We start from the raw sequence: 26,230 nt of genomic DNA, 5'->3' as shown, positions 1-26,230 counted from the left end.
AAGTATAAAAGAACTTTCTGAAACATTTCTTAAGCACTGTCAGCATAAATACCCTCAATCTTTAGAAATCAGTGAATATTTTTGAATGGTACTATGTGCAAAGCATTGTGCTGCTAAATTTATCCAAATCTTGTACTATTTGTTTATGTAATTTCTTAGTTCTTACCATAATAAATTTGACTGCTGTAGGTCAAGAGAATGTAGCCTAGGATATATTTCCTTTAGAACTGAAAGTTGATATTCTCAAGGTCATTAATAATGTTATCTAAAATAATAATTTTGGGTAAATAAAATGTACTCATAAAATACTACACACCTTGCAGGAACCAAACAGGACATACTCAAACAGGTAAAATCTGCTTTTACCTCAACACTGATTCACTTTGAAAGTAGCTTTGCAGTCTACACTTCAAACACAGAGGCTGGCATCTTTTGTTATCAGATAGGAAACACCATGCCTATATTATCCAAAAGTCCATTTTCTCCAAGCATTTGAATTGTCTGTTAAAGAAATACTGAGTTTCTTTGTGTTAATCTAAAATAATATTGAGCTTCAAGAGTTATATTCCAGACTTGTGAAGTTAAAGCTCAAAATATCTCAGAGTTGGAATTTTTGAAAGGCAAAGAATGAAGAAACTGGCCAGGGTTAAGAGGTGTAGCATGGCACACAACCTATTCTTGTCTGTCCTTGGTTTTCCCACCACCCTGATTACAACATAAGAAAAAGGATCATTTGCAGATGTGAAAAAAAGAAAGCAAGATTTTGAACCAATATTTTAAAATTAAGCAAAAGTATTTTGAAAATAGTCTCTTGCCTTCTTCTGAAGGATCAGCAGCAATATTTTGCGTTGGGAAAAAAAAGAACACATTTCTGAAATGTCTAATGTAGAAAGTAGGTGATTACTAAATTTATTTTTATACAAATATTAAAACCTCTTGATTGCCCTAGCAGGTGTGGCTCAGTGGACTGAGTGCTGGCATGTGAACCAAAGGGTGGCTAGTTTGATTCCTGGTCAGGGCACATGCCTGGGTTGCAGGCCAGGTTCCCTGTTGGGGCATATGAGAGGCAACCACACATTGATGTTTCTCTCCCTCTCTTTCACCCTTTCTCTCCCTCTCTAAAAACAAGTCAATAAAATCTTTAAAAAAAAAACTTCTTAATCATATTCCAAATCTTTTGGAATTGTAGAAGAGTCTACAGTATAACTATGACAAGATTTTGAATTATGAGCTATATTATACCTACCACATAATATACCACCTTGTCTAGAAGAGTAACTTATTTTTTAACTTACTAACTCTAAACAATTTTCTGATTTACTTTTTTCACTTTCAATGAGAAGTAAAAAAGTGACTAAAATTTTTTACATTGCATGAAATATCCTATTAATTTTTGTTTTTCAGAATTAGCTTTTATATTCATACTTTCCATCTCAAATTCAAATACATCTTGAAGTTAAGTCTATCCAAACAATGTAAATAGATAATCAATTTGTAAGTTGTATTATAGAGAACCTCTATTATATGGAGGCCTATTTAAAAAATCTAAATTTACAAATGGCCTAAAGTAGGTCCTTGATTCAGTTACTGAACATTCTCAAATTTACCTTCAATATAAAGTAATAAAAGAGACTTAAAATTGGAGGTCTATGCATTGATCAGTATTTTAACTCTGATAGAGAAGTTCCCTAGTGCCTGGACAACATCAAGGAGTATCTATTACATGCAGAAATTTTGACTGGGGTCCAGCCACAGACCTTTTTTTACAGAGTTTCCTGGGATGACTTTGGACTTGGGATATCTACTTTTCTGTGCTATGTGACTGTAGGCAATAATAATTTATTTGACTAAGAAGATTAAAATACTATCAGAACTATCTTTTAAAAAACAAAATAATGTGGAAGAAATAGCTCCCCTCAGGGAAATGAAGTTAGGATGCCCTACCACAAGTGCTCATTGCAATGTATTTTGGAATGAGACATTCAAATTCTCAACTTTTTCATCATCAGATTTTTCTTACTCTATGCCTACCCATCTCTTTCAAGGAATGCTTTCTTTTTATCTGGCAGATAGTAAATATTAAGGCTTGAGATTAGCAATATAATTTCTTATAACCAAAACAATCCCCCTGTGATCACTTCTTCCAAAGGAGCAATCTACTGTGATGGAAGAATGTGATTTATTTCCAGTAACGTATTTACAAGCAACTTTTCAGGAACATAGCTCTTTTGCTAAGGTAGGAACATCTGTATTTACAACACAGATCTGAAACACCTACATGTTTTTCTGTATAACACAGCATGTTTCTCTTGGCTGAAACAATGTTTTATCTTCATATTTGAGCAGGAATTTATAAATAGGTCGCTCATGGTATTTCAGCCAGAAGAACATTTAGCCATTAGATTTGTTTTAGGGAAAACAGTGAAGTGTAACGGCATAAAATACCATGCTCTTTCTACTTTGGTACATGCACACAAAGTTACCATCTGAAGTCTTCTTTAATTCAGTTTTCAGTTTTTCCTGGTCTTCTACCAGTTTTTTGTTTTGTGCTTCCAAAAGGTGTTCCTCTTCCTTGTTACAGCGTTTCAAGAGCTATGAGAAAAGAGAGTTATAGAAGTGAGCTTAGATCGCAATAGCCAGATATTCTTCCAGGAAATGGTTTGAGTAATGTATTTAAAATTATTAGTCTTTATTTTATCCTCTGTCTTTTTAGTATTTTATAATTTTCTGCAATGTAATTTTGCCAACAGAAACTTGGCATTTGGCTAACATACAAATAAATTTCTCCTTACAATGGCTAAAATTTCTAAAATAAAAATAAGAGTTTCTTTTTGGGCTATGATTAAAATTATATTTTCAAAAGTATTTACATAGCCCTGGCCAGGGGGCTCAGTTGGTTGGAGCATCATCTCATTCACCAAAAGGTTGCGGGTTCAATTCCCAGTCAGGGCACATACCTAGTTGTGGTTTCCATCCCTGGTAGAAGCAAATGGGAGGTGACCGATCAATGTTTCTCTCTATATAAAATCAATAAACATACTCTCGGGTGAAGATAAAAAAATAAAAGTAAAAAATGAAAATAGAATTTAGGTAAATAATATACATGCCTTTTCATCAAGTATGTAATGCAAATCTAAAGAAAGATCAGTTCTGAGGATATTAATTGGAAGATCCTTATGTTACAAATAGTGTGAGCTGTCTACTCACACTATTTTTATAAAGATGAATTTGTAACAGAAGAATATGTTCTCAGGGTGGAGGTAGGTAAGTACAAAATGGAAGGGCCATCTCTATGCCTGGAAAATTCTATCTAATTTTCACTGATTAGTCCCAAAATTAATTTTATTCCATTAATCCTCTACAATGCTCTTCATATTTTAAAATCTATTCTAGCTTTTGAAAAAAATCTATTTTATTGCTTATGCTATTACAGTTGTCCCATTTCCCCCTTCATTCCTCTCTACCCTGCACACCCTTTTTCTCCCACATTCCCCACCTTTAGCTCATGTCCATGTGTCATAAGCTCTTTAGCTTCTACATTTCCCATACTATTCTTGCCTTCCCCCTGTCTATTTTCTACCTACCATCTATACTACTTATTCTCTGTACATTTTCCCCTTCTCCTCTTCCCACTCCCCTGTTGCTAATCATCCATGTGATCTCTATTTCTGTGGTTCTGTTCCTGTTCTAGTTGTTTGCTTAGTTTGTTTTTTGTTTTTGTTTTAGGTGTGGTTGTTAATAATTGTGAGTTTGCTGTCATTTTACTATACATGTTCTTTATCTTCTTTTTCTTATCTTCTTTTCCTTAAATAAGTCCCTTTAACATTTCATAAAATAAGGGCTTGGTGGTGATGAACTCCTTTCTTTAACTTGACCTTATCTGAGAAGCACTTTAACTGCCCTTCCATTCTAAATGAAAGCTTTGCTGGATAGAGCAATGTTGGATGTAGGTCCTTGCCTTTCATGACTGGGAATACTTCTTTCCAGCTCCTTCTTGCCTGCAAGGTCTCTTTTGAGAAATCAGATGAATATCTGAAAGGAACTCCTTTGTAGGTTACTGTCCCCTTATCTCTTGCTGCTTCTAGGATTCTCTCCTTTATTTTTACCTTGGCTGCTGTAATTATGATTTGCCTTGGTGTGTTCCTTCTTGGGTCCAACTTCTTTGGGACCCTCTGAGCTTCCTGGACTTCCTGGAAGTCTATTTCCTTTGCCAGAATGGGGAAGTTCTCCTTTATTATTTGTTCAAATAAGTTTTCCATTTGTTGCTCTTCCTCTTTCCCTTCTGGTATCCCTATAATTCGGATGCTGGAACATTTCAAGATGTCTTGGAGGTTCCTAAGCCTCTCTTCATTTTTTTGAATTCTTATTTCTCCATTCTTTTCTTTTTGGTTGTTTCTTTCTTCCTTCTGGTTCACTCCATTGACTTGAGTCCCTGGTTTCTTCCAATTGTTATTGGTTCCCTGTGCATTTTCCTTCTTTTCACTTAGTGTAGCCTTCATTTTTTCATCTATTTTGCGACCAAATTCAACCAATTCTGTGAGCACCCTGATCACCAGTGCTTTGAACTGTGCATCTGATAGGCTAGCTATTTCTTGGTTGCTTTGTTGTATTTGCTGTGGGGCTTTGATCTGTTCTTCCGTTTGGGCCATTTTTTTGGTCTTGTTGCACCTATTAAGCAGTGAGGGTCAGAGCTTTAGGTGTTCACCAGGGTAGGTCAACCCAGTCGCTGGGTTGAGGCTGTATGTGTGGGCAGGGTCTGAGAGGGGGGACAATAGCGCTTGCTCTGCTGTGTCGGATTTCAGTCCCTTCTGTCACTTCCCCCAAGCTAACTGGGCCTTTCTGGTGCTAATTCCCTTGTTGGTGGGATTGCGCATGTTCTAGGACCCAGTGGGTCTCTCCAATGAACTCTCCTGTTCGGCTGGGAGTCGCTCCAGGCACCTCAACCCCCACAGGTGTTTCCAATCAGTGCGCTGAGGCTCTATTTCTCAGCAATGGGACCCTGGGTTGCCCAGTCTGTCTTACTGCCCAATTTTGCCTGGTTTATCTGTGTGCGAATGTGGGACTGCCTGGACAGCCAGCTGCCTTGCGCGTAGTGCTTTGCTTCACAGTTGCCACCTTGCTGGGTCTGCAACACAGGACAGCTGCCTGCACACCCAGGGTCTGCCTGCCACAATCTTGGATGCCTTACATGCCCGGTGCCACCGCTTTTTGTGCTGTGACCCCTCTCCCACCCTTCCTACTGGTCTGGATGAATGTGTATATTTTAACTCCTTGGTTGTGTGGCTTCAATACAGTTCAATTTTCTGTCAGATCTGGTTGTTACCTTGTTTCTAAATTGTTGCTGACCTTATTTTGGTTGTGTAAGGAGGCACAGTGTGTCTACCTGTGCCTCCATCATGGCCGGAAGTTCCTAATCTGGCTTTTAAAGTGTTTATTTTATGTTTCCAGTTTATCCTTTCTAGGGAAGAAAAATTAAAGTCTGAATAGTAAAATATTTGCCTAAAATAAAAACATAAATTTCATGATCTGTATGTCTGGGTGGAAATCACCACTGTTAAAAGAATTAAGAAGTTGACATCAGAAAGAAATTTTAATAATTTAAGTTACCAAGAAAGGCAAATTAATGTTTAAAAAATAAAGTATGTACACACTGGCATGGGTTATTTGACTAGAGTGCAGCAACTTGACAGTGACAGTTTCTATAGGTAAAAAAGCAACACAGGACAATTTAAAACAGACTGACATAGAAAACGGTTTCTTTTGCAGATGGTTCCTCTTCTAATGTAAGCTGGTATATTCAACAAACAAATCGTGCTGAGCACTGACTACATGCAAATATGACAATACTAGGTGTTATAAGTGACACAAATGTAAGAGAAATATGATCTCTGCTCTCAGGTAGCTTAGTCTACTGAAAAGGATGAGACAAGAGTGTACAAACTATAGCATAAGATCAAATACAGCATTACTGTGTTGCAATAAAGATTAGGCAACTCAAGAGGAATTAAAGCACTAATGAATATATTATATAATCCCAAGAAATTTTTTTAGGAGGTAAGAGGACTGAAGTGCACACTATGACTAAAGAAGTCTATAGTTTCAAAATATTTTAAAATTTAAAAAATTTAAAGATCAGAAATAAGTAAAAAAATTTCTCCAAATCTCTGTGAATGTCTTGCCTGCTCACATTCAAAACAATCCTAGTTGTTGGTTCACTGAATTCAGTTCCCACAGACTCTCCAGTGATTACCCAAATTGGAAGGGAATCATTGAGTTGCAGGAATGTTTACACTCCTTGAATTATTATGCCATTTACTTAGAAAAGTTGAATTTGTGTTGGTCTTGTAAATATGCTTTCATTACTGCACCTGCAAACTTGTCCAAATTTATTATGTGTAACTTGACAGTGGAGAAAGACCAAGAGTCTTGGAATCTGAAATCCAATAGCTACCAGCTACAATAATGCACGTGTTCACTCTTTCATCTACCTTATTCCATCTTGGTACGTGGCTGGAAAAAAACTAGTAAGAAGTAAAATTCCACTACTGTTGTTATTTAAAACAATTAAAAGTTAACTGGTCTTTCATAGAATTATTTAATCTAATTAACTGAATATCAGAACACAAAAGGGTCTCAGGCACCATCTGCAAGTCATTTTATAGGCTAGTATACAAGAGAAGGTTAAGACTGTGGATTGCAGAGTCAGATTGCTTGGATTAAATCTTAGTTGTCACTTAGCTGAATGATTTTGTGTAAGTCATTTAACATTTTTGTGCCTCCCTTTCTCATGTATAAATTGCAGATAATAACCATATCAACTTCATGGGGTTGTTGCAAGAATTAATACCTTACTGTGAAGCATGTGAAGTGATACCTGGCACAGTGTTAGCTATTATTTATGACCTTGAGGTCCAGAACATGTGAGGTGACTTGCCCTAGGTGACAATGCTAATTATTGGTAGAGTTGGGACCAGCAGCCAAATCTCTTGCATCTCAAGAGTAATATACTTTCCATTAGATAATGTGTCTCTGACAGAGAATGAAGAGGTGTTTTTGAAATTTTATCCTTCCTTAACTAGTATTTCAACACCTACAAGAATTACATAACTTGAAATAAGTCATCTTTGATATTCTAACCTATGGCCTTTATTGATCAATTAGTTGCACTTTGTTTTTTGTTTTTTGGGGGAGGGGAAAAGATTTTATCATTACAAAGGAAGGTCATACTGAGGGCCTTATAAACTGAAATATATGGTCCCAGGATGTCACAATGGAGAAGTCAAGAGATCATGATTGCAGAAGAGGTCACTGTAAACTGGAGGACATGATCCAGGGGAGGCTGGCCAGGAGTGCAGCAGGCCTGATCAGGACAAGTGAGGGGTGGTGAGGTTACATGGTGAGGGAGAGGACAGTGCCCTTCATGCCTGCTTCTTGTGGCTCTCCAGGTGAGACAAGGCATACCCCCAATGGCAGCAGGTGAACCCAAGGGTGATATGGTCCTGAGCTGCTCCTGCAGAGACCTGGAATGGATTTAGGCATGCTGCACCAGGAGCTGCTGGGCCAAGCCAGGTCAGCTCCTCAGCAGTAGCAGTGTCAGTGCAGGCATAGGCCCGTAGCAATTAGTTGCTCTTTGGGCACTGGCAGTATTTATGTCCAACTCACAGACTTTCTCCCCACTGTGTCCTGGTTTTAGCCTAGCATATCTGTGCACCTCTGATGATCTAGGACCACTAATTTGATTAGAGATATGCAGGAAGGAGGACAGCATGGAACCAAAGGAAGAAATTGTGGGGGATCAAAGAATCAGTAGTCATGAAATAAGCTTCCTTGGAATGGTAACTGGTCCTGAAAATAATTCCAAAAATGTTTTGAGGAGGATGCTTTCTTTGAAGGACAATACTAATTTAAGTATATTAATTATGATGTATATGAGAAAAATAATAGTACAAAAACACTTTCCATTTTCTTAGAGCTAAAGAGCAGGAATAAAATAACGGAAGAATCAGAGGGAAAAAGCAGTGTTCTATTTGTAGTTACAACTCCTTAATCTGACATGATGGGCAGAATATTAAATCTAGACAGGCACACAGTGAATCTACAAAGACATGGCTGTGTGCTTCGAGGCTAGCCATCATATTAATCGAAGCTTTGAAGGTTTTGTTTTCTTTTTACCATTAGGAAATGAGATCAAAGGATAGAAAATGAAGCAAAAATATTAATGTACAAAATGAGACTAACTCTGTTGCTGAAATATTCCCCCCAAAGCAAAAATAACTTATTGCTTGCTTTTACCAACAGCTTGATTTCCCAGACCTATGTTTACTACAAGGGGAAATTTACATGACATCTGTGAATCAATGCCTTTCCGAAAGAGAACAAAACAAAAACCAAACTGATGCTTATTCTCTAAAGGTTTCCTTAAAAGATGCTGCATACAATCTAAGAAACATTTTTGAACTGTTTCTATAAAGATACCTTTTCATATGGAAAATAAGGCAGACATCAAAAAAAAGTAAAACAGGGTTTTGAGAAAGTAACCATGATATTATAGCATCCAACAAAATTTTCTGAAATGAATTTTGCCTTGTTTAATAGGTTTTGGAAAGCTTTACACTATACCATATAATAGCTACCTCATTTAGAACTGATGGAAGGTGGTGCTTTGAATTCTTCTTATAAGAGTCTGGGCTTTAGGACTTGGATAAGGATTTATATTCTCTACTGAGGGAGCCAAAACTTTTTACATAAATATAACTTGGTGTAACATATAATTATTTGCATTTCATTAATTCATAATAGGGAAATAATCTTATTGCATTCTTTTAGGAATGTTATCTTCAAGAAAATCTGCTTGATGAATGCTTCCACTGGCTATTTTTATTAAAAAGCAGAATTCTCAAAATATGTGGCTTACTATGAACTGAACACACTCAAGTATGAGATCTAAGTACTAAATTTTAAACTTAAGAAAAAAAATACCCCAAATAATTTTGTATCTTTCATTTTTCCATTTGTTCTTTTTATTTAATGGGAAAAGCACCCTCCCTGAATGGCAGGGGTTTAGCAATGGGCTGTCAAAGAAGCATTATCAGCAGCATCACCAAGTTAAAGATTTTAAATATTGTATAATCATCAATCTACATCAACTATTTTCCTCTGCTTCCTACATAACCATCATTTAAAATAAAACAAAATAAATAAAGCAAAACAGCATTACAAAAATAATTTAACTGAAAAGAAAATGGAAATACAGAGACTTAGTCCTGGCTGGTGTGGCTCAGTTGGTTGGAGCATCGTACTGTGAATGGAAAGGTCCAGGGTTTGATTCTGGTCAGGGTGCATACCTAGGTTTTGGGTCCTGTCCTGGTCAGGGTGCATAAGAAAGGCAATAGATAGATGTTTCTCTCTCACACCAATGTTTCTCTCCCTCTTTTTCTCCCTTCCTTCCCTTTACTCTAAAATCAATAATCATATCCTCAGGTAAGGATTAAAAAAAGAAATATAGACACTTATAAATACCTGTTTTAGGTTATAAAGTAAAATTAATGGTAATGAATAGATTAAAATTCACATTCCCAGAATACTTTTCTCCTCGAATCACAGAACGTCCAATGGTATTAATCTACTATGGAGGGAAAGTATGAGAACAAATAAATGTAAAAGATAATAAAATGAAATCACTGATTTGTAGAACAATGTTGCTATTTTTGGTTATTTTCTGCATATAAATTAAGCAAATGCCCTTTTCAATGCTGAAAAATAATATATCATCCTGTGGGAATATCAACAACATTCACACAAATTTTTTAAAAGAAAATTTAAATACCTGTCTTAGTTTCTCATTCTCTTTCATGAATTTTTTGGCAGTCTCATTAGCATCTTCTGCTTGAGTTTTAAGTACTCCTTTGTTTGATAGTTCTTTTGCCAACTGAGTAATAAGGGTAACCAGACGTCTTAGCACTCTAAAGAAAAAAAGGTAAAATAAATAGTTATTGATATAACAACATTCCTTTAGGTATGTGTGTGGTGGAGAGAGATGATGGTTAGGGAGGACTCATTTTTAAAAAAGAACCAAGTCTTTCAGTCCAAACACACCTGTGACTCATTTGTTTAGAATCTTTGTTAGACTTCCAGTCAAGATGGCAGCATAGGTAAACAGAGCTTGGCTCCTGGTACAACCACATCAAAATTACAATTAGATTATAAAACAACCATCACTCAGGATCATCAGAAATCAAGTTGAATGGAAGTCTGACAACTATGGAATTAAAGAAATCATATCCATCCATACTGGTAGAAGGGTCAGAGATGCAGAATGGGCTGGTTCCAAGTCCACAGGTGGTGGATAAAAATTTGGGATATCTCAGTAGTGAGGAGTCCTAGCCCCACACCAGGCCTGAAGCCCAGGGTTCCAGTGCCAGGAAGATAAGTACCCATTACTTCTGCCTGCAAAAGGCAGGGGGGGATTGAGTCAGTGGAAGAAACTTTTAGAGTCCCAAGCAGTTCATCTTAAGCCAAACACAGACTTACTCACATTCACTGCCTCTGAGCTCCAGCACCAGGGTAGTAGCTAGAAAGGCACCAGTGGCGTATAGGGAGGAACTACAGTGTCTGGCAGCAAGACAAAAGCTAGGGGACAACTATCTCCCAGACAAAAAGGCAGGCAGAGGCCACCGTCCCTTTTCTGAATCTCCCCCCTACACAGCCATGGAGCTGCCAGGTAGGTGCCATATCTGAGACTCCATCAACATGGCTAACACGCTTTGCCCCACCCTGGAGATCCCCTGAGGCTCCACCTGACCCATCTTACAGCTGTTAACAGTGGCTTTTCCATGTGAATGGCTGGTTCTAGTACATGCTTCACAACTTCCTAAATCCTCTCAAACAAGCAACAGCGAGCCTCAGTGAGCCACCAAACCCTGGACCTCTTGCTAAGTGGCCCCAGGGCCAGCACTAGCAGTAGCTATCCTAGATTCATAGCTTGGGTTTGCCTAGGAATCTCCAAGCCCAGCAGAAGTAGCAGCCATCTCAGATTGTTTTATAGCTCAGACAGGGATGCCCCAGGCAAAACAAGGTGGAGGCTGACCTTGGCCTACACCACCTGGGAAATCCCAGGGCCTGTGCTCCCAGGGGACAGCTACAAATCATGCTGGAGCATCACTACCTGTCCCTGAACACCTGATCCTCCATGGAGGGCAGAGGTTGGTGGTCAGTGGTCACAGCTAGTCCTTGTAGCTGACGTGTCTGGGAAAATCTCTCCCATTCACCTGCCAAAAGAAACCAAGGCTCAACTACAAGAGAAGGGTGCATTTAGCCCACATGAAGCACACACCTTGAGGACCGAGCTTGGGAGATAGGGGAGGCTATGCCACTGGACACTATAGAACACCTACTGCATTAGGCCACACTACCAAGGCAGGAAGCCACATCAGCTCCACCTAATATATAGAAACGAACACAGGGAGGCTGCCAAAATGAGGACACAAAGAAACATGGCCCAATTGAAAAAACAGATCAAAACTCCAGAAAAAGAACTAAATGAAAGGGAGATGAGCAATCTATCAGATGCAGTTCAAAACACTGGTTATAAGGACACTCAAGGAACTTAGTGAGTAACTCAACGGCATAAAAAAGGTCCAGTCAGAAATGAATAATACATCAATTTAAATAAAGAACAATTTACAGAGAAACAAAAGTAAAGTGAATGAAGCCGAGAATCAAATCAATGATTTGGAACATAAGGAAGAAAAATAAAACCAATTATGATAACAGGAAGAAAAAAGAATCTAAAAAATTGAGGATAAGCAGCCTCTAGGGACAACTTCAAGCTTTCCAACATTCACATTGTAGGGATGCCAGAAGAAGAGAAAGAGCAAGAAATTGGAAATCTACTTGAATAATAATGAAAGAAAACTTCCCTAACTTGGTGAAGGAACTAGACATGCAAGTCCAGGAAGCACATATAGTCCCAAAAAAGATGGATGCAAAGAGACTCACTCCAAGACACATCACAATTAAAATGCCAAAGTTTAAGATAAAGAGCAGCAAGAGAAAAGCAGATAGTTACTTACAGGGGGAGTTCTCATAAGACTCTCAGCTGATTTCTCAAAAGAAACTCTGCAGGCTAGAGGCGATTGGCAAGGAATATTCAGTCATGAAAAGCAGGCAGCTACAGCCAGCCAAGATTGCTTTACTCAGCAAGGATATCATTTAGAATTGAATGGCAGATAAATGGCTTCCCAGATAAGAAAAAACCAAAGGAATTCATCATTACCAAACCATTATTATATGAAATGTTAATGGGACTTATTTAAGAAAATGAAGATCAAAACTATGAACAATAAAATGGCAACAAATACAAATCAACAATTGAATCTAAAAAAACAAACTAAGAAAACAAGATGAACACAGACAGAATCATGGATATGGAGAACATTTTGATGGTTGCAAGATGGGAGGGGGGTATTGGGGAATGGATGAATAGGTGAAGGATTAAGAAGTACAAATAGGTAGTAACACAATAGCCATGGGGATGTTTAAGTACAGTGTAGGAAATGGAGTAGCCAAAGAGTTTATGTGCATTAACCATGGACATGAACAATGGTGTGTGGAGACTGCCTGAGGGAGTGGGGGTTGCTGGGCAGAGAGGGGTAAAGGGGGAAAATTGGGGCAACTGTAATGGCATAATCAATAATATATAATAAAAAAAAGAATCTTTGTTAGAAGACTAGCATTTGAAATACAGGTCCAATGGTACTTACTAATTTAATGTTTTTCTTTGTAGATGCCTCCAGCCAAGAGGAGCAGAAAGAGAATTTCAGACAGTGTGGCAGGGCCAGTAAGAGAAATCTTTTTTTTACCCCCAGTTCAAACTTTGCTATTTAAAGAGCATTGTATGAGGCTGGTCAAGCCCCGAAACTGCTCACACACATGTGTTTGTGGGTAACTTTTATTGTTAGAAGTAGTAATTAGTATCTTCAATTACTCATTTAACAGATATCTCCTAAGGAGCTGCTAAGTGTTAAGTATTGTTTCAGATATTGAGGCCATAGGAAGAAACAAGACAAAGTCCCTGTTCTCAAAGAGTTTAGGTTGTAGTTGGAGAGGCAAGAGTTAAAACAGTATTTAATTATAATCATGGTTAATACTTCAAAGAAAATATCATATTTTGCTGTGTACAATGCATACTTTTTTGCCCAAATTTTTGAGGGAAAAATAAGGTTGTGCATTATACATGGGTAGTACCTGAAAGACCTTGCATCTGTTCTTGTATCTCATAATTGTATGTTACATAAAATTTCTTGTACCATATGTTCAAAAATAAATACTAAAATTCTTTTATAATGCAAAAAACAAGTATCTAAATATAAACAAATAAATAATTGAATTAAAAATTAAAGTGAAAGATTTTTTTCCTGAAAGTTTGGGCCAAAAACATGGGTGTGCACTATGAACAAGAGCACATTATACACAGCAAAATACAGTATGTATACATTCTATAGGAGAGTACAAGAGGATACCTATCTACTTTGAGGGGAATGGTGGTCACAGAAGGCTTCCCTGGGAAAGATACTGAATGATGAAAAGTTAGCCAGGGAAAGAGGAAAGAGTGTTCTGGCAGAAGGAAAAGCAGGTATGAAGATCCTGAAGTAGTCAGGAGCTAATTATACAATTGGGACTTAATAAATATTTGTTACAAGAATGAATGAATGCCTAGCTAGGTAGCTCAGTTGGTTAGAGCATCATCCCAATATGCCAAGGTTGGGGGTTTGATACCCAGTCAGGGCACATATGAATGAATAAATAAGTGGAACAAACTGATGTTTCTCTCCCTCCCCCACATCCCCTGTCTAAAATCAATACATATTTTTAAAAGAATGAATGAATGAATAGTGGAGTAGGAATGTGGTGTACTGTCAGCGAACAGTATGAAACAAGGCTCCAGATAGAAGCAGGGGCTAGATCATGCAGAGTTTATTAACTTTTCAAACCTACAATCCGTAACTATTGCTTGTTAGTTGGGAATATAGCCTGAGTTCTTTTATGCAGACATTAGTATAATTAATATTACAGAAAAAATCTATAGTTTAGGTTAAAAAATAAGAAACAAATTGTTTTCAAATGTGTGTATATGTTTTACTTACAGCCAAAAAAATAATGAAAATCCAGAAATGTAAAGATTTCTTTGAGACCTAAAAAGTTTCATCTGTGTATGTTCATGGGCACCAGGTCTGCTGGGTAAGCTCTTTTCGACAGTAGTAACAGAGGAATATTTCCTTACTTCCCTCACAGCATCTGTTAGAGAAAAGAGAACACATTACTTTTGGCTTGTAAGAATATAAAATTATTATTAAAATGGAAAGCAGTTATAGAGTAACTGCTATAACTTTAAAATAATGGACTTTAGGCAGGACTTTTCCTCTAAGTACTTGAGAGGATACTGTGCTCAAAATGGATGATCTGTACTCACTATTTTTGTTTTCACTGTTCATCTAGTACTCACCATCATTTACTGTCTCATCTCCAGCTACACTGCAAACTGTTATCTTTTACTTTCTATATCCCTAATAGGGTGACTACATTTTAACCTATTAACAATAACACATAGGCCATATCCCATTACAATAAATTCTGAGAGACTATCCTATTTTTCTTACTATACTAGTATTTTATTGTGTCTATCATTTTGTTGATGGTTTCCTTTGCTTTGCAGAACCTTTTTAGTTTGATATAGCCGTACTTGTTGATTTTTGCCATTGTTGCCTTTGCTTTTGGTGTGAACTCCAAAAAAATCATTGCCAAGACCCATTACCACCTATGTTTTCTTCTAGTTTTTGTGGTTTCAGGTCTTAAGTCTTCAATCCATTCTGAGTTAATTTTTTTAATTTTATTCTTCAATTACAGTTTACATTCAAAATTACTTTGTATTAGTTCCAGGTGTACATTAAGTTAATTTTTGTATTGTGTAAGACTGTAGTCAAGTTTTCCCAACATCATTTACTGAAGAGACTGTCTTTTCTCACTGTATATTCTTGGCTCTTTTATCAAAAATTAACTGAATATGTGTGGTTTTATTTCTGGGCTCTCTATTGTGCTCTATTGATATATATGTGTTTTTATGCCAATGCGATACTGTTTATATATTAAAAAATTATATTGTATTGATTATGCTATTATAGTTGTCCAAATTTTTTCCCCTTTGCCCCCCTTCACCCAGTACCCCTTACTCCCTTAAGCAATCCCCACACCATTGTTAATGTCAATGGGTCATGCATGTATTCTTTGGCTACTTCATTTCCTACACTACACTTTACATCCCCATGCCTATTCTGTAACTACCAATTTGTACCTCTTAAACCCCTTACTTCTTCACCCATTCCCCCAAATACCATACTGTTTTGATTATTACTATAACTTTATAATATAGTTTGAAATCAGGGAGCATGATGCCTCCAACTTTGTCCTTTTTCATGACTGCTTTGGTTATCTGGGGTCTTCTGTGGTTTCATACAAATTTCAGGATTGTTTATTCTATTTCTGTAAAAAAATGCCATTGGAATTTTGATAGGGATTATACTGAATGTGCAGGTTACTTTGGGTAGCATAAACATTTTAACAATATTAATTTTCCAATCTATAAGCACAGAATATCTTTCCTATTATGCAATTTCTTTCATCAATGTCATAGTTTTCAGTGTACAGGTTTTTCACCTTTTTGGTTAAATTTACTCCTAGGTATTTTATTCTTTTTAATATGATTATAAATGAAGTTTTCTTAATTTCTCTGATAGTTTGTTATTAGCATATAGAAATGCAGATTTCTGTGTATTGATGTATCCTGTAATTTTACTGAATTCACTTATTAACTCACCAGTCTTTTCTAGGAAGCCTTAGAGATCTTTAATCAATGCAGATATAGATTTCTGTATCACATGATCTGGAATAGTGACAGTTTTACTTCCTTTCTAACTTGGATGCCTTTTATTTCTTTTTCTTGCTTAACTGTTCTGGCTAGGACTTCCAATACTAGGAATAAAAATGGTGAAATTGTGTATCCTTGTTTGGTTCCTGGTCTTAGAGGAAAAGCTTTCAGCTTTTCATTGTTGAATATATATCTTGTCATATATGGCTTTTATTATGTTGAGGTACATTCCCTCTATAAAAAGTATGTTTAGAGTTTTTATCAGAAATGGATGTCAAATATTTTTAAATGCTTTTTCAGCATCTATTGAGATGATCATATAATTTTTATGACTAACCTTTTAGAAAAAATCATGAATAAATATTCTTAAGGTAGCAAAAATTCACTGATTTTAACTCTTCTTTTTCTAATAAACATTCAAGGCTGTAAATATCCTCTAAATAGCACTTTATTGCTTAATTATCTAAAAAATTTTTGTACAGTGTGTTTTCATTATTACTCAGTTAAAATATTTTCTCTTTTGCCTTTCTATGACCCATGCATTATTGACAAGTGTCTTATCTAATTTCCAAACATGTGGGGTTGTTTCAGGTATGTTATCGAATTCTCTTTTATATACTTTGCATGATTTCAATTCTTTTGTAACTTATTGGGACTTATATTTATATGCCAGAATATAGTGTATCTTTGTGAACAGAGTCTAGTGTCTACAGGCGTTTTCAGAGACTTGCTTTTTATACTTTTTAAGGCTAGTCTGTTTTGACTTTAATTTTAGTTAAATTCCTAATTCCTGGGACACAATAACTTCTCTATTCTGAAAAAGCAATCTTCTGTGATTTTAGTGGAAAGGTCAAATGTCTTTACCATGGCCATCAAACGTGATGGGAGTTGAAACTTTAAACTGTTTCTTTTTTGGTGGGCAGCATCTAAATCCACTCAGTTCTTTGAGCGTTCTAACTGCTGCTTTCCACAGAACTCTTTGCAATCTCCCTTACAGATCCAGGGTTCAAGATTCAACCAAGGATTTGAGGTGAATTTTTATGCAGATTTTGGGGTTCACTTTATGATGCTTTCTCCGTTTTTGGATATTTCCCTTTAATTACCAGCCTCTCTGACCTTTGACCCCTTTAAGTCAGTAATACTGTGGCTTTCCACTTTGAGGTCTATGTGACCATGCCACACGGCTGAGAACTGTCCTTAGAGGAAGAGCTATGTAAATAAAATCACACTCTGAGTGATTCCCTACTTTCAAGGTTTGACTAGACTCCAGTTTCCATCTACTTTTGGTTGCTCTCCTAAGCCTTCAAATACTTTTTTTTTCTTATTTTGTCCAGCGTTCATAATTGTTATCACAGGAGGATTAATCTAATACAAGCTATCTTGCCATTTGTCTTTAAAAAATTTATTACTTTAAAAATCTATTGAGGCGAAAACTTCCAATACCTCAGTGAAGTAAATGTTACTACCCTCTTCTGAAATGTAAACATTGAGGCTTAAAAAGTAAGTCCCTATCTGCCTGCCTTTACTCATCCACGGTTAAAGTTCCTGCAGTAATCATCCATGACTTCCCTACACTCTGGGAATCCACAGATGTAGGCTACAGGCAGCAGTCATGACTGTGTCATAGCTTACCAGACAAGGGCTGTATACCTGGTGCTAGCTGGCCCAATTTTTTCCTTAGAATTGGGATTCAGAATTGGCTAATTAATCCTTGCATATGGCTGGAGTGATTAATACTTGGCAGCTGTGTGGTGGCCATTTTCTGCTTTGGGAATAGACTGAGAGTCCATGGAAATGACGAAGAATCAAGTAGACCGAGGGAGAGATGCAGGGACACAAAAGGGCACTTTAGGGACTATTAGTTCCTTACTGGAATTTAGCTTACTTCCTTCCCTGGGCTGCTCTAAAACAGCCTCATATTTTATTATAAATTCCTCCTTCTTGCTCAAGGGAGTTCAAGTTTGTTCCTGATAGATATAACCAAAACTGTGACTAAAGTTCTCCTTCCTTATATGGGTGGGGTGTGTGGCGGTTTTCAGTAGAAATTCTTGTGATAATTTTAGAGTTAGATCTTGAAACACTTTAGAGCTAGAAAAAGCTGCAGAAATGATCTTCTCTCCTGTGACTTTGCCAATAGATAAACTCACAGGAAACGCCATTCCAGAAGTCATTTAGTGAGCTGGTGGCAAAGCAGGACTGCTTTCCTTATTCTTCACTCATTTAGTGTTATTACTTATAAGGCTGGAGATTAAGTTGATAACATTAACAATAATGTACCAGGAGATAAATATTGACATTTTTGGATGAGGCAGAAACCCATTCACACCCTGATACAATTACCTACTCACACCCTCTCACACCAGTTGGTCCCAGTTTTATAAAGAGGATTCCATTTCAGAGGTTGGTGTTATGGAACATGGGAAACGTTTTCTCACAAAATAGTGGCACACATGGTGGCTATGGTTGCAGGCTGGCCCTTGTAAAACTTAACCTACAATACAACAGCTCTTAGGGATTCTGAGGTAAAGCATATTCTGCAATGTGTATTAAAAGCTGAAGTGCCAAGAAGTAGCTGGGTGATTAGGCAAGTTACTTAATTTTCTAAGTTCAGCTACTTCTTCTAAAATATATAATTATTTAGACTTATGGAATTTCTGCTTTGACAAGAAACTTAAGGGTTTAATTCTAATATCTAAGATACTTGTTATAAAAATTTCAAACATGCTGAAAAACTAGTACAATAAACACCCGTATTTCTACCACCTAGATTCAATAATTGCTAACTTTTCCCTGTGTTTGCTTTATCTGTCTTATTATTTTTAACCATTTGAAATTGAGTTGAAAATATCATGACACTTGTAATATGTTAGTATGCAGCTCCTAGGAATAAGGACATATTCCTATAGAGCAGGTGTTGGTAAACTTTTTCAGTAAGAGGGCAGATAGTGAATGTTTTTGGTCATACGGTGTGTCTGCTGCAACTGTGTCACTCTGTAGCTGTCCATGCAAACATGTATAGATGACACATAAACAAATGGGTGTGGTTATGCTCCACTAAAACTTTAATTTCCGAAATTGGCATTTGATTTGCAGGCCACAGCTATGTAACAACACTGGTATCACAACTAAGGTTAACAAAAAAAATTCCCTAATATTCTCTAACAACCAGTCCATATTCAGTTTTTTTCAGTAGTCCCCAAATATCTGTGTTGTAATTGTTTTTAAACCTGCACCTAAGAGTCCCTTTGAGGGCCTAATCATTCTATTCCTCTATGCCTCCCTAACAGCTAAGCCCCTGGTGCCTAGGATGCCACAGTAACAAAGGACTGTATGTATAACTGGTAGCACTGAAAAGTGGGCTCTACATTGGTTTATTTAAATTTTAAAACAACTTAAAAGAGGTTAAGAACAACAAATTTCTGTTGAAATTTATGCTTTGAATATATAATAGTAATATCTATTAACTATACACATATATCAGTATTTGTTCTATATATTATTCATATACTATACAAAGTCAACTGTATATCAATAGCAACATTAACTTAATTAAAACAATTCATTAATAAATAAAAACTAAAGTAAGCTTATTCAAAGTAGGCATCTATTACTCTAGTACTTACCTAGAAACAGAACAATCAATAGGACTATAATAGTAAGAAAAGCCTTGTTCCAAAAGGTTGCAATTTTACCCCAGATATTAAATGAAAAAATCTTCTGCCATCTGTAAAGCAATACAATTACATTAGGTATAAAAAAAATTGGAAGAATATTTTGAAATACTTTCTGAATACTGAATTGACATTTTGGTTATTGTGTAGTGAGTAATAAGAATTACAGAAATTTAATTTATGCCATATCAGAGAGTTACTAATTTATAAAAGAGTTTCATGAAATGGAGAACACTTCTCTCAAATTTAATAATAACCTGACATTTCATTACCTTCTCTCCAGAAGCTTAAATATTCTACAGTGAAAGTAACTTAAAGGCAAGATACATGATCAAAATCTTAAAAAGGAATTCTCATAGTAAAATGTTATATGGCTGATAGAAGCTATCATTTTATGTCTTTTTCCTAATCAGGGTAATAACAGGGAAACAACAAATATTGGCCCTAAATTAGCAATATTTGAGTAGTGGGCCCAACCCTCTCAGCTATTTATTTTATGTAGCACAATTTTAACATTTACTCCAAGTAAAAGTGTTTCCTCTCTTTTTACCATGGATTTTTAAAATCACTGATATATTACATACACATGACAAAATGTAAGACTCTTAAATATATAACTTGAAGAGTATATGTACGTATGTGTATGTACCCATGTAGTTACCATGATCAAGATTTGAACACAGAGGAAATAAAATTGGAAAGTAAATAGTCTATAATGGATGAATTAAAAGGTATAAACAAAGACAGGGGTAAAAATGTATGGATTATAAATGCCAAAGACTGATGAAGTAACTCATCACACAACTCAAAAGGTAACAAACTTTGCACAAGGGCATTTAAAATGAATGAAAATATTAACTGAGTAATAAGCACTTAAATAAACTTCAAACACAACTTCAAAAAACTTAAAGATTATGACAAATTATTAGCTAATAAGTTTTGGAAACAACTGTAAATAATAACTTGAATTTTGAGGAAAGAGGAAGATTGACATAAGATAAATTGATTTCTTTTGTCTCTATGCTTCCAATTCCAAGGACATTTAGATTTTACATTATAAAAATTTTATATTTTTTGAAAGAGAACATAAGTGGCAATCAAGGTCCAAATGTAGATTTATATTTCAAGGGCCAGTACAAAACAAAACACAAGAGACACCCTGCAGAGAACAACAAGCAGTTTATATTAACACTAAATTCAAGGAAGAGCTAATAATAGCTACCATATATTGAGTCCTTACTATACATTCTAAGCATTTTATATGTTTTAGCTAATTTAATCACCACAACCACTATGTGAGGTGGATATGAATATTACCTCCATTTTACAAATGGGAGAACTGACTAGAGATGGTAACAACTTGCAGAAGGTTGCACAGTAAAATGCAGAGTAAGGCTACAAACCCAGGCAGTCTGACCTCTGACCTCTCAGCATGCGCCTAACCAGTTGGTTTTGTGAGACAAAAATAGAGAGCCAAATAAAAAAGACTAAAAGCTCTTCTTTGAAAATTATGGTGATACACATATAAAAGATAAAAAGATGGAGATACACACAGTAGGGCATATTATAAATGATATATATACAAATATACCATATTTTCTCATGTATATTATATAAACATAATATAAATATGAACACATCTATCCAATAGCTACTTGATCAGAATAGGGAAAAAATTTATTTGGCAGGAAGAAAAATAACTTATAGATCATTTTGATGGAGAAAAGTTAATGGATCATTTTGATAGAGAGAAAGTAGACAGACTAAAAATATTTTTTGCAAGTCCTTGCAAGTATTACCAAAAAGCTAAACAGGGTGTTATTGAGGATCAGAAACAAATCAAGGTGCTGAGAAGTAAGTTGAGGGATGGAGTAGAAAGAGCACTAACCCGAAAGCAAGATTCTTGTCTGGAATCTGCCATTAATCAGTTACTTGACCTTAGACCACTTTCCCTATAGAATGAGTGGGTTGGATACAATGATCTCTAAGCTCTTTTCCTACAGTATCATTTAATTTTTTTTTTTTTTTTGTCTTGAGCAAGGAAGAAAAAAATAATGATACCACTGATGGACAAAGACAGAAATGAGTAGAAATCCAGGTAGGAAAGAAGCAAGCTAAGAGTTGTGAAAGACTATTTGAACCCTGAGCCAAGGTAAAAAGCTTTTGTACATCTCTTTCATGGGCTCCTAGTAAACTTCAGTGGGTTATCTGTAGGATTTCATTTATGCAAGATTTTCTTTTACGCCATGTGTATGAACAAAAGTCATGTAACATTTTTATTACAAGTGTATTTCACCATTCATACAAGCAAGTTTCTGGATCTAAAACTGAACTCCCGTTAAGTGGATTATCACAGGGGTAAAGTGAGCCAATATTTCAATTAAATTACTTAATACTTAAAGACCTAAGGAACTAATGCTAATGTCTGGCTCTGATACTTTCCATAATCAGCACCTTTAACCTATATTCATTAATTCTGTGTGTGGGGAACAGTAGTAAAATTACCATTAATGAAACAATTTCTTGTTTAGATAGGCCAACACTAAGAATTACTTACTGGCTTAAGTTTCTAAATTGTCCTTTCACTGTCCCAGTGAAACATTTCTGCCTCCATGCTAGGCTGTAACCATCTTTTATCTATCCACCTTCACTTAGTTCACTATTCCAATTCAGGGCAATAAAACAAAGGTAAAACCTGACGACAAGGCAGATGTTAAAACCATAACCTTTATTCTACCCGTAATTAACAGAAACAAAGGACTTGCCATTTGCTTTTAGGAAGGGGGGGGAGTTAATTTGTACATTTAACAAAAAGTTTTATAAACAGTGATATTTTAATGTTGTCATTATATATTACTTAAATTTGTTAGTGGCTTTAATTTTTAACTGCATCTTTTATATAATCAGCACTCAAAACTTTCAAATTTTAAGAAAACGTTTTCTGTATCACACTAAACGGCATAAAGGAGCTAGTCGTATACTTATTATTGTAACAATTTGGCGTTTTCCTACCTCTGAGGAGGAATAAAAGGTAAACAGAAGATTAAAATGAGTCCTATTTCAGCATAAAGAAAGGTTGCAACTGCCGCCCATTGGAATGTCATTTTTTTCTCTTCACACCTAAATAGAGAAACACTTGTTTTACTTTATTGCCGTTCAAGGAAAATTGGGTATAAGCCCCGGGTCGCCAATGTTTTCATCCAGGGGGTTTACGAAGTCCGACGTCCCCGTAACTGCACGCCCGGCCGGGAAAGCCAGGGAAGGGAAGGGAAGGGAAGGGAAAGGAAGGGAAGGGAAGGAAAAGAAAGGGTTAAGGGTGGGTCGGGAGACGGCGTCAGCACCTCCCCCGCCCAGCCCTGAGCTGCGTGAAGGGCGGCCTGCGTAGCACATGGTTTTTCCGCCAGCTTCGCGGCGATTTTTGGGCGCGTTACGCCAGCCTCTACTAACTTCCGCGCCTAGAGACCCTAGGGCTCGGCGAACGCGCAGCAGGCCCTAGATCGACGGGTCGGGGACAGGCCCAAGCGGGGAGAGCGCGGCGTCCCCGCGGACCCCTTGGATCTCGCCGAGCCTTACCCCGCTTGCTGCGGCCGGGCTCCCCGCGTAGCTCCAGGTCGGCGACGCGCGAGACGTCAGACGCCGCGGCGGGGCAGCGGAGGGAAGCGTGCCCCACCCTCACCCGCTGCGGGGCCGGCCTCCTGCTCCTGGCCAAGGTGCCGGTCCATCCTCGCAGGTGTCCCTGGTGGCGCGAGTACGGTAGAAGTTGATTGTGTCCTAATTGGTGGTGGATGTGTGGGACTCCCAGGTGCAACTTCAGGAGAGCTGACTTTAAATTTCTAATACTGTGTGGTTTGGGTAGGAGGCATAGTTAATGGATCTCTTATGATAAAGCAGCGTGGGGTCCAAGGAAAATGGCACCGGGTCAGAAGGTTTGGATAAGGTGGTGTAAATTCCGTGACCATTTTGAAACGCACTCTTTTCGTATTTCGGTTCAGTGTTATGATAGAACTGACTTCACTGTCCGGAAATAAGCTCTAGTTAAATAGAAGGGCCAGGATTGGGTAGTTATGCAGCATTTTGTTCTCCTCAGACTGTAGGACGTGTAGAGTGAAAACATTCTTTCTGCTGTTGTCCACGTGCTGGGAAGAGGCCATGAACTTAAGGGTGATGTGATGTTTGGGGACTGACGGGAAAGGGAAACTGTAGTTATGGGTAGTTTCTTTCAATGACTATTTTCCAGGTTTTCAAATTGTGTGAATACATTCAAATGATTAAATATGTACTGTTTTGACTTCGATAACATAAAAAGTGCAAATGATGTATCTTCCTGGAAACAATTATTTTGGGAACATTAAACAAAGGGTGAAAAAGACGTAATTATAGAATATAAAAACATTTAAGTTGGTGCCTTTTCTTATCATAAATATACTTGATCACATCTAAATAAAAGGCAACATAACCCTATGGAAGAATTTTTTTTTTAACCAAACACATTTAGAACTCCTTGCCCTTCCACACTGGTGCCTTTGGAAAGCTGTTCACCTAAATTGAATTATTTTATCACAACACTAGTATAATTCACCTCAGAGTTGACTTAGAAAGATGACTAGGTTTTGCAGATGGCTCCCTATTTGCTTGTATACTTGTGGAGAGCAGAGCAAATAAAATGGCATTGGTCTGATCAAGTTAGCATAAAGTATATAAAACAAAGTGGAGTCACTCATGTCAGCCAAAATGGCTGTCAGTCAGCCATGACACTTTGGTTCAAGAGGGAAACTAAGTCAGAACAGACACACTTGGCAAGGAGACACACCTAAGATATCTGCACATGTGATCAGAACAGCCACGTCTGCAGAGTGGGACCACCCACAGATAGGCTCCTGGGGAAATTCCACACTTGACATCAGGGATGCCAAGACATTTATAAAAAGATCCAGAAGGGTAGGGTACACCACTTTCAAGGTTTAATTGAGACCGGTTCCAGACCACTGTGGAGACAGCTGAGCTCCAGAGTGTTGCTCCCCTCCACAATGACGTCCCTTGGAATTGGCCACTGGAGGTCCTGCTCTGCTGGACTGAGGACTTCACCTGCCCCTGCTACCCATCTGGCTCTGAAGATCATTCCTTGCAAGATGCTGACAACTTTCTTGCCCACTGTGCCATCTCTCAGACCTGCAGACTGAGACTCTGAGACTGGGGTTTGTTATCCCCCATTGATTACTGTGTATGTGTGTATAATATTTCTCTTAGAATGTTAGAATGTATGATATTCATGTATGTTGATGTTCTACTTTGAACCTGCATTCAATAAACAGCTGACTGAAGAGCATAGTTACTGTGTGTGACTCCTGCCTATTCCTTGGTGGCAGGCTGCTCAGCAGGCAGCTAGGAAAGACTATCAGGAATATATGCTTGTGACAATACCACTCCTATTAAATGAAAAAGGCAGTTTTTTTTTTTTATCAGAGTTTTTTATCACCAGCATTTATAAAGCCAGAACTAGGGAAAGAACTAGGTCTGGGGACACATGCATGGTTTTAATATAGTGAATGGTTAGCCTGCCCTGATTATCACAAAATCAGAACAGCGAGAATATTCGCAGAAGGCAGTTATCTTTAAAAACAGTAACTCAGCCCTGGCCCCATGTGGCTTAGCTGGTTGGAGTGTCTCTGAATTCCATTCCCGAATCAGTAAGTATATCCTCTGGTGAGCATTAAAAAAAAATACAGTAACTGAAAATTGAAAGGAGAATGCATCAGAGAAAAAAATAGGACAACAGAGTGCTTATGTTAAAATTGATTAATATTCCCAAACTCTTGAATTAAGAAGTTTTAGGTAATTGTCTCCTTTTGTAACTTTTCATGTTAGTAACATAGACCAATACCTTGATTATGGAGCTGTTTTATTTTACCTGAGATATTCTTGCAATAGCACATTCACCAATAACAAAATTCTATCAGTAACATTTCCCAAACATGGAACTTTAAGGTTAAAATTATTATCAACTGCTGGGAGGCCTACAAATACCACCACTATAAAACCGGAATCTATCCCTGGCTGGCGTAGCTCAGTGATTCAACACGGGCTGCGAACCAAAGTGTCGCAGGTTCGATTCCCAGTCAGGGTACATGCCTGGGTTGCAGGCCATGACCCCCAGCAACTGCACATTGATGTTTCTCTCTCTCCCTGCCTTTCCTCTCTGAAAATAAATAAATAAAATCTAAAACCCGCCCCCAGAGTCTGAAAATTAGGTTTTTAAGTTAAAAATAAAACCTGGTTACTGTTCTTCAGGAAATAATGCTTCAAATATATAATCATTTTCAGATTAGCTACTACATTTTTTATACTTAAAATGTGGTGGAACACAATTGATACTAGTTTAGGTAGTTATATTTATCAGTCTTTCAATCTTCTAAAGATCTAGACCAATGATTTTCATCCCTTTGTCATTTCACACCATACATGAACTATTAAAATTCTGTGGCACATCAAAAGAACATTTTGCTGATTTGAAAAAAAAAAAAGACAGGTATAATTTTGATTCATTCACACCTGACAGCTATTGTGCTGTTGTCTTTTTTTTATATGACAATCCAAGGGAAAGAGGTCTATGCCCTCACTAAATAATCAGGTATTGCAT

At 37.0% G+C, this 26,230-nt stretch overlaps 1 protein-coding gene and 1 non-coding gene across 3 annotated transcripts in view; both read right to left on the bottom strand.

Annotated features, from left to right (window-relative positions):
* Positions 1–24,297, bottom strand: part of LOC123811673 (B-cell receptor-associated protein 29) — a 48,765-nt gene extending 24,468 nt beyond the window's left edge. Inside the window, exons 1-6 of one of the 2 annotated variants that reach the window (XM_045828067.1) lie at positions 23,167–24,297; positions 22,606–22,713; positions 19,546–19,646; positions 14,145–14,295; positions 9,827–9,962; positions 2,484–2,592 (exon numbers count right to left, since the gene is read on the bottom strand). In XM_045828067.1, the coding sequence (XP_045684023.1) occupies positions 2,484–2,592; positions 9,827–9,962; positions 14,145–14,295; positions 19,546–19,646; positions 22,606–22,697 (589 nt within the window). In that variant the 5' untranslated portion in view covers positions 22,698–22,713; positions 23,167–24,297. The other variant, XM_045828068.1, reaches the window with a different exon arrangement.
* Positions 24,298–25,060: 763 nt separating this feature from the next.
* On the bottom strand, positions 25,061–25,192 carry LOC123812256. Its single transcript, XR_006784537.1, has one exon. It is a non-coding gene; the product is annotated as a small nucleolar RNA SNORA72 (small nucleolar RNA).
* Positions 25,193–26,230: the final 1,038 nt, after the last annotated feature.

This window comes from Phyllostomus hastatus, unplaced genomic scaffold (assembly GCF_019186645.2).
Source record: "Phyllostomus hastatus isolate PE091 unplaced genomic scaffold, TTU_PhHast_1.1 phas_scaffold_78, whole genome shotgun sequence".
In the NCBI taxonomy this organism is placed as follows: Eukaryota; Metazoa; Chordata; class Mammalia; order Chiroptera; family Phyllostomidae; genus Phyllostomus; species Phyllostomus hastatus.
Note: the sequence above shows the minus strand (reverse complement) of the source record. Positions and strands in the feature narration are given on the sequence as shown.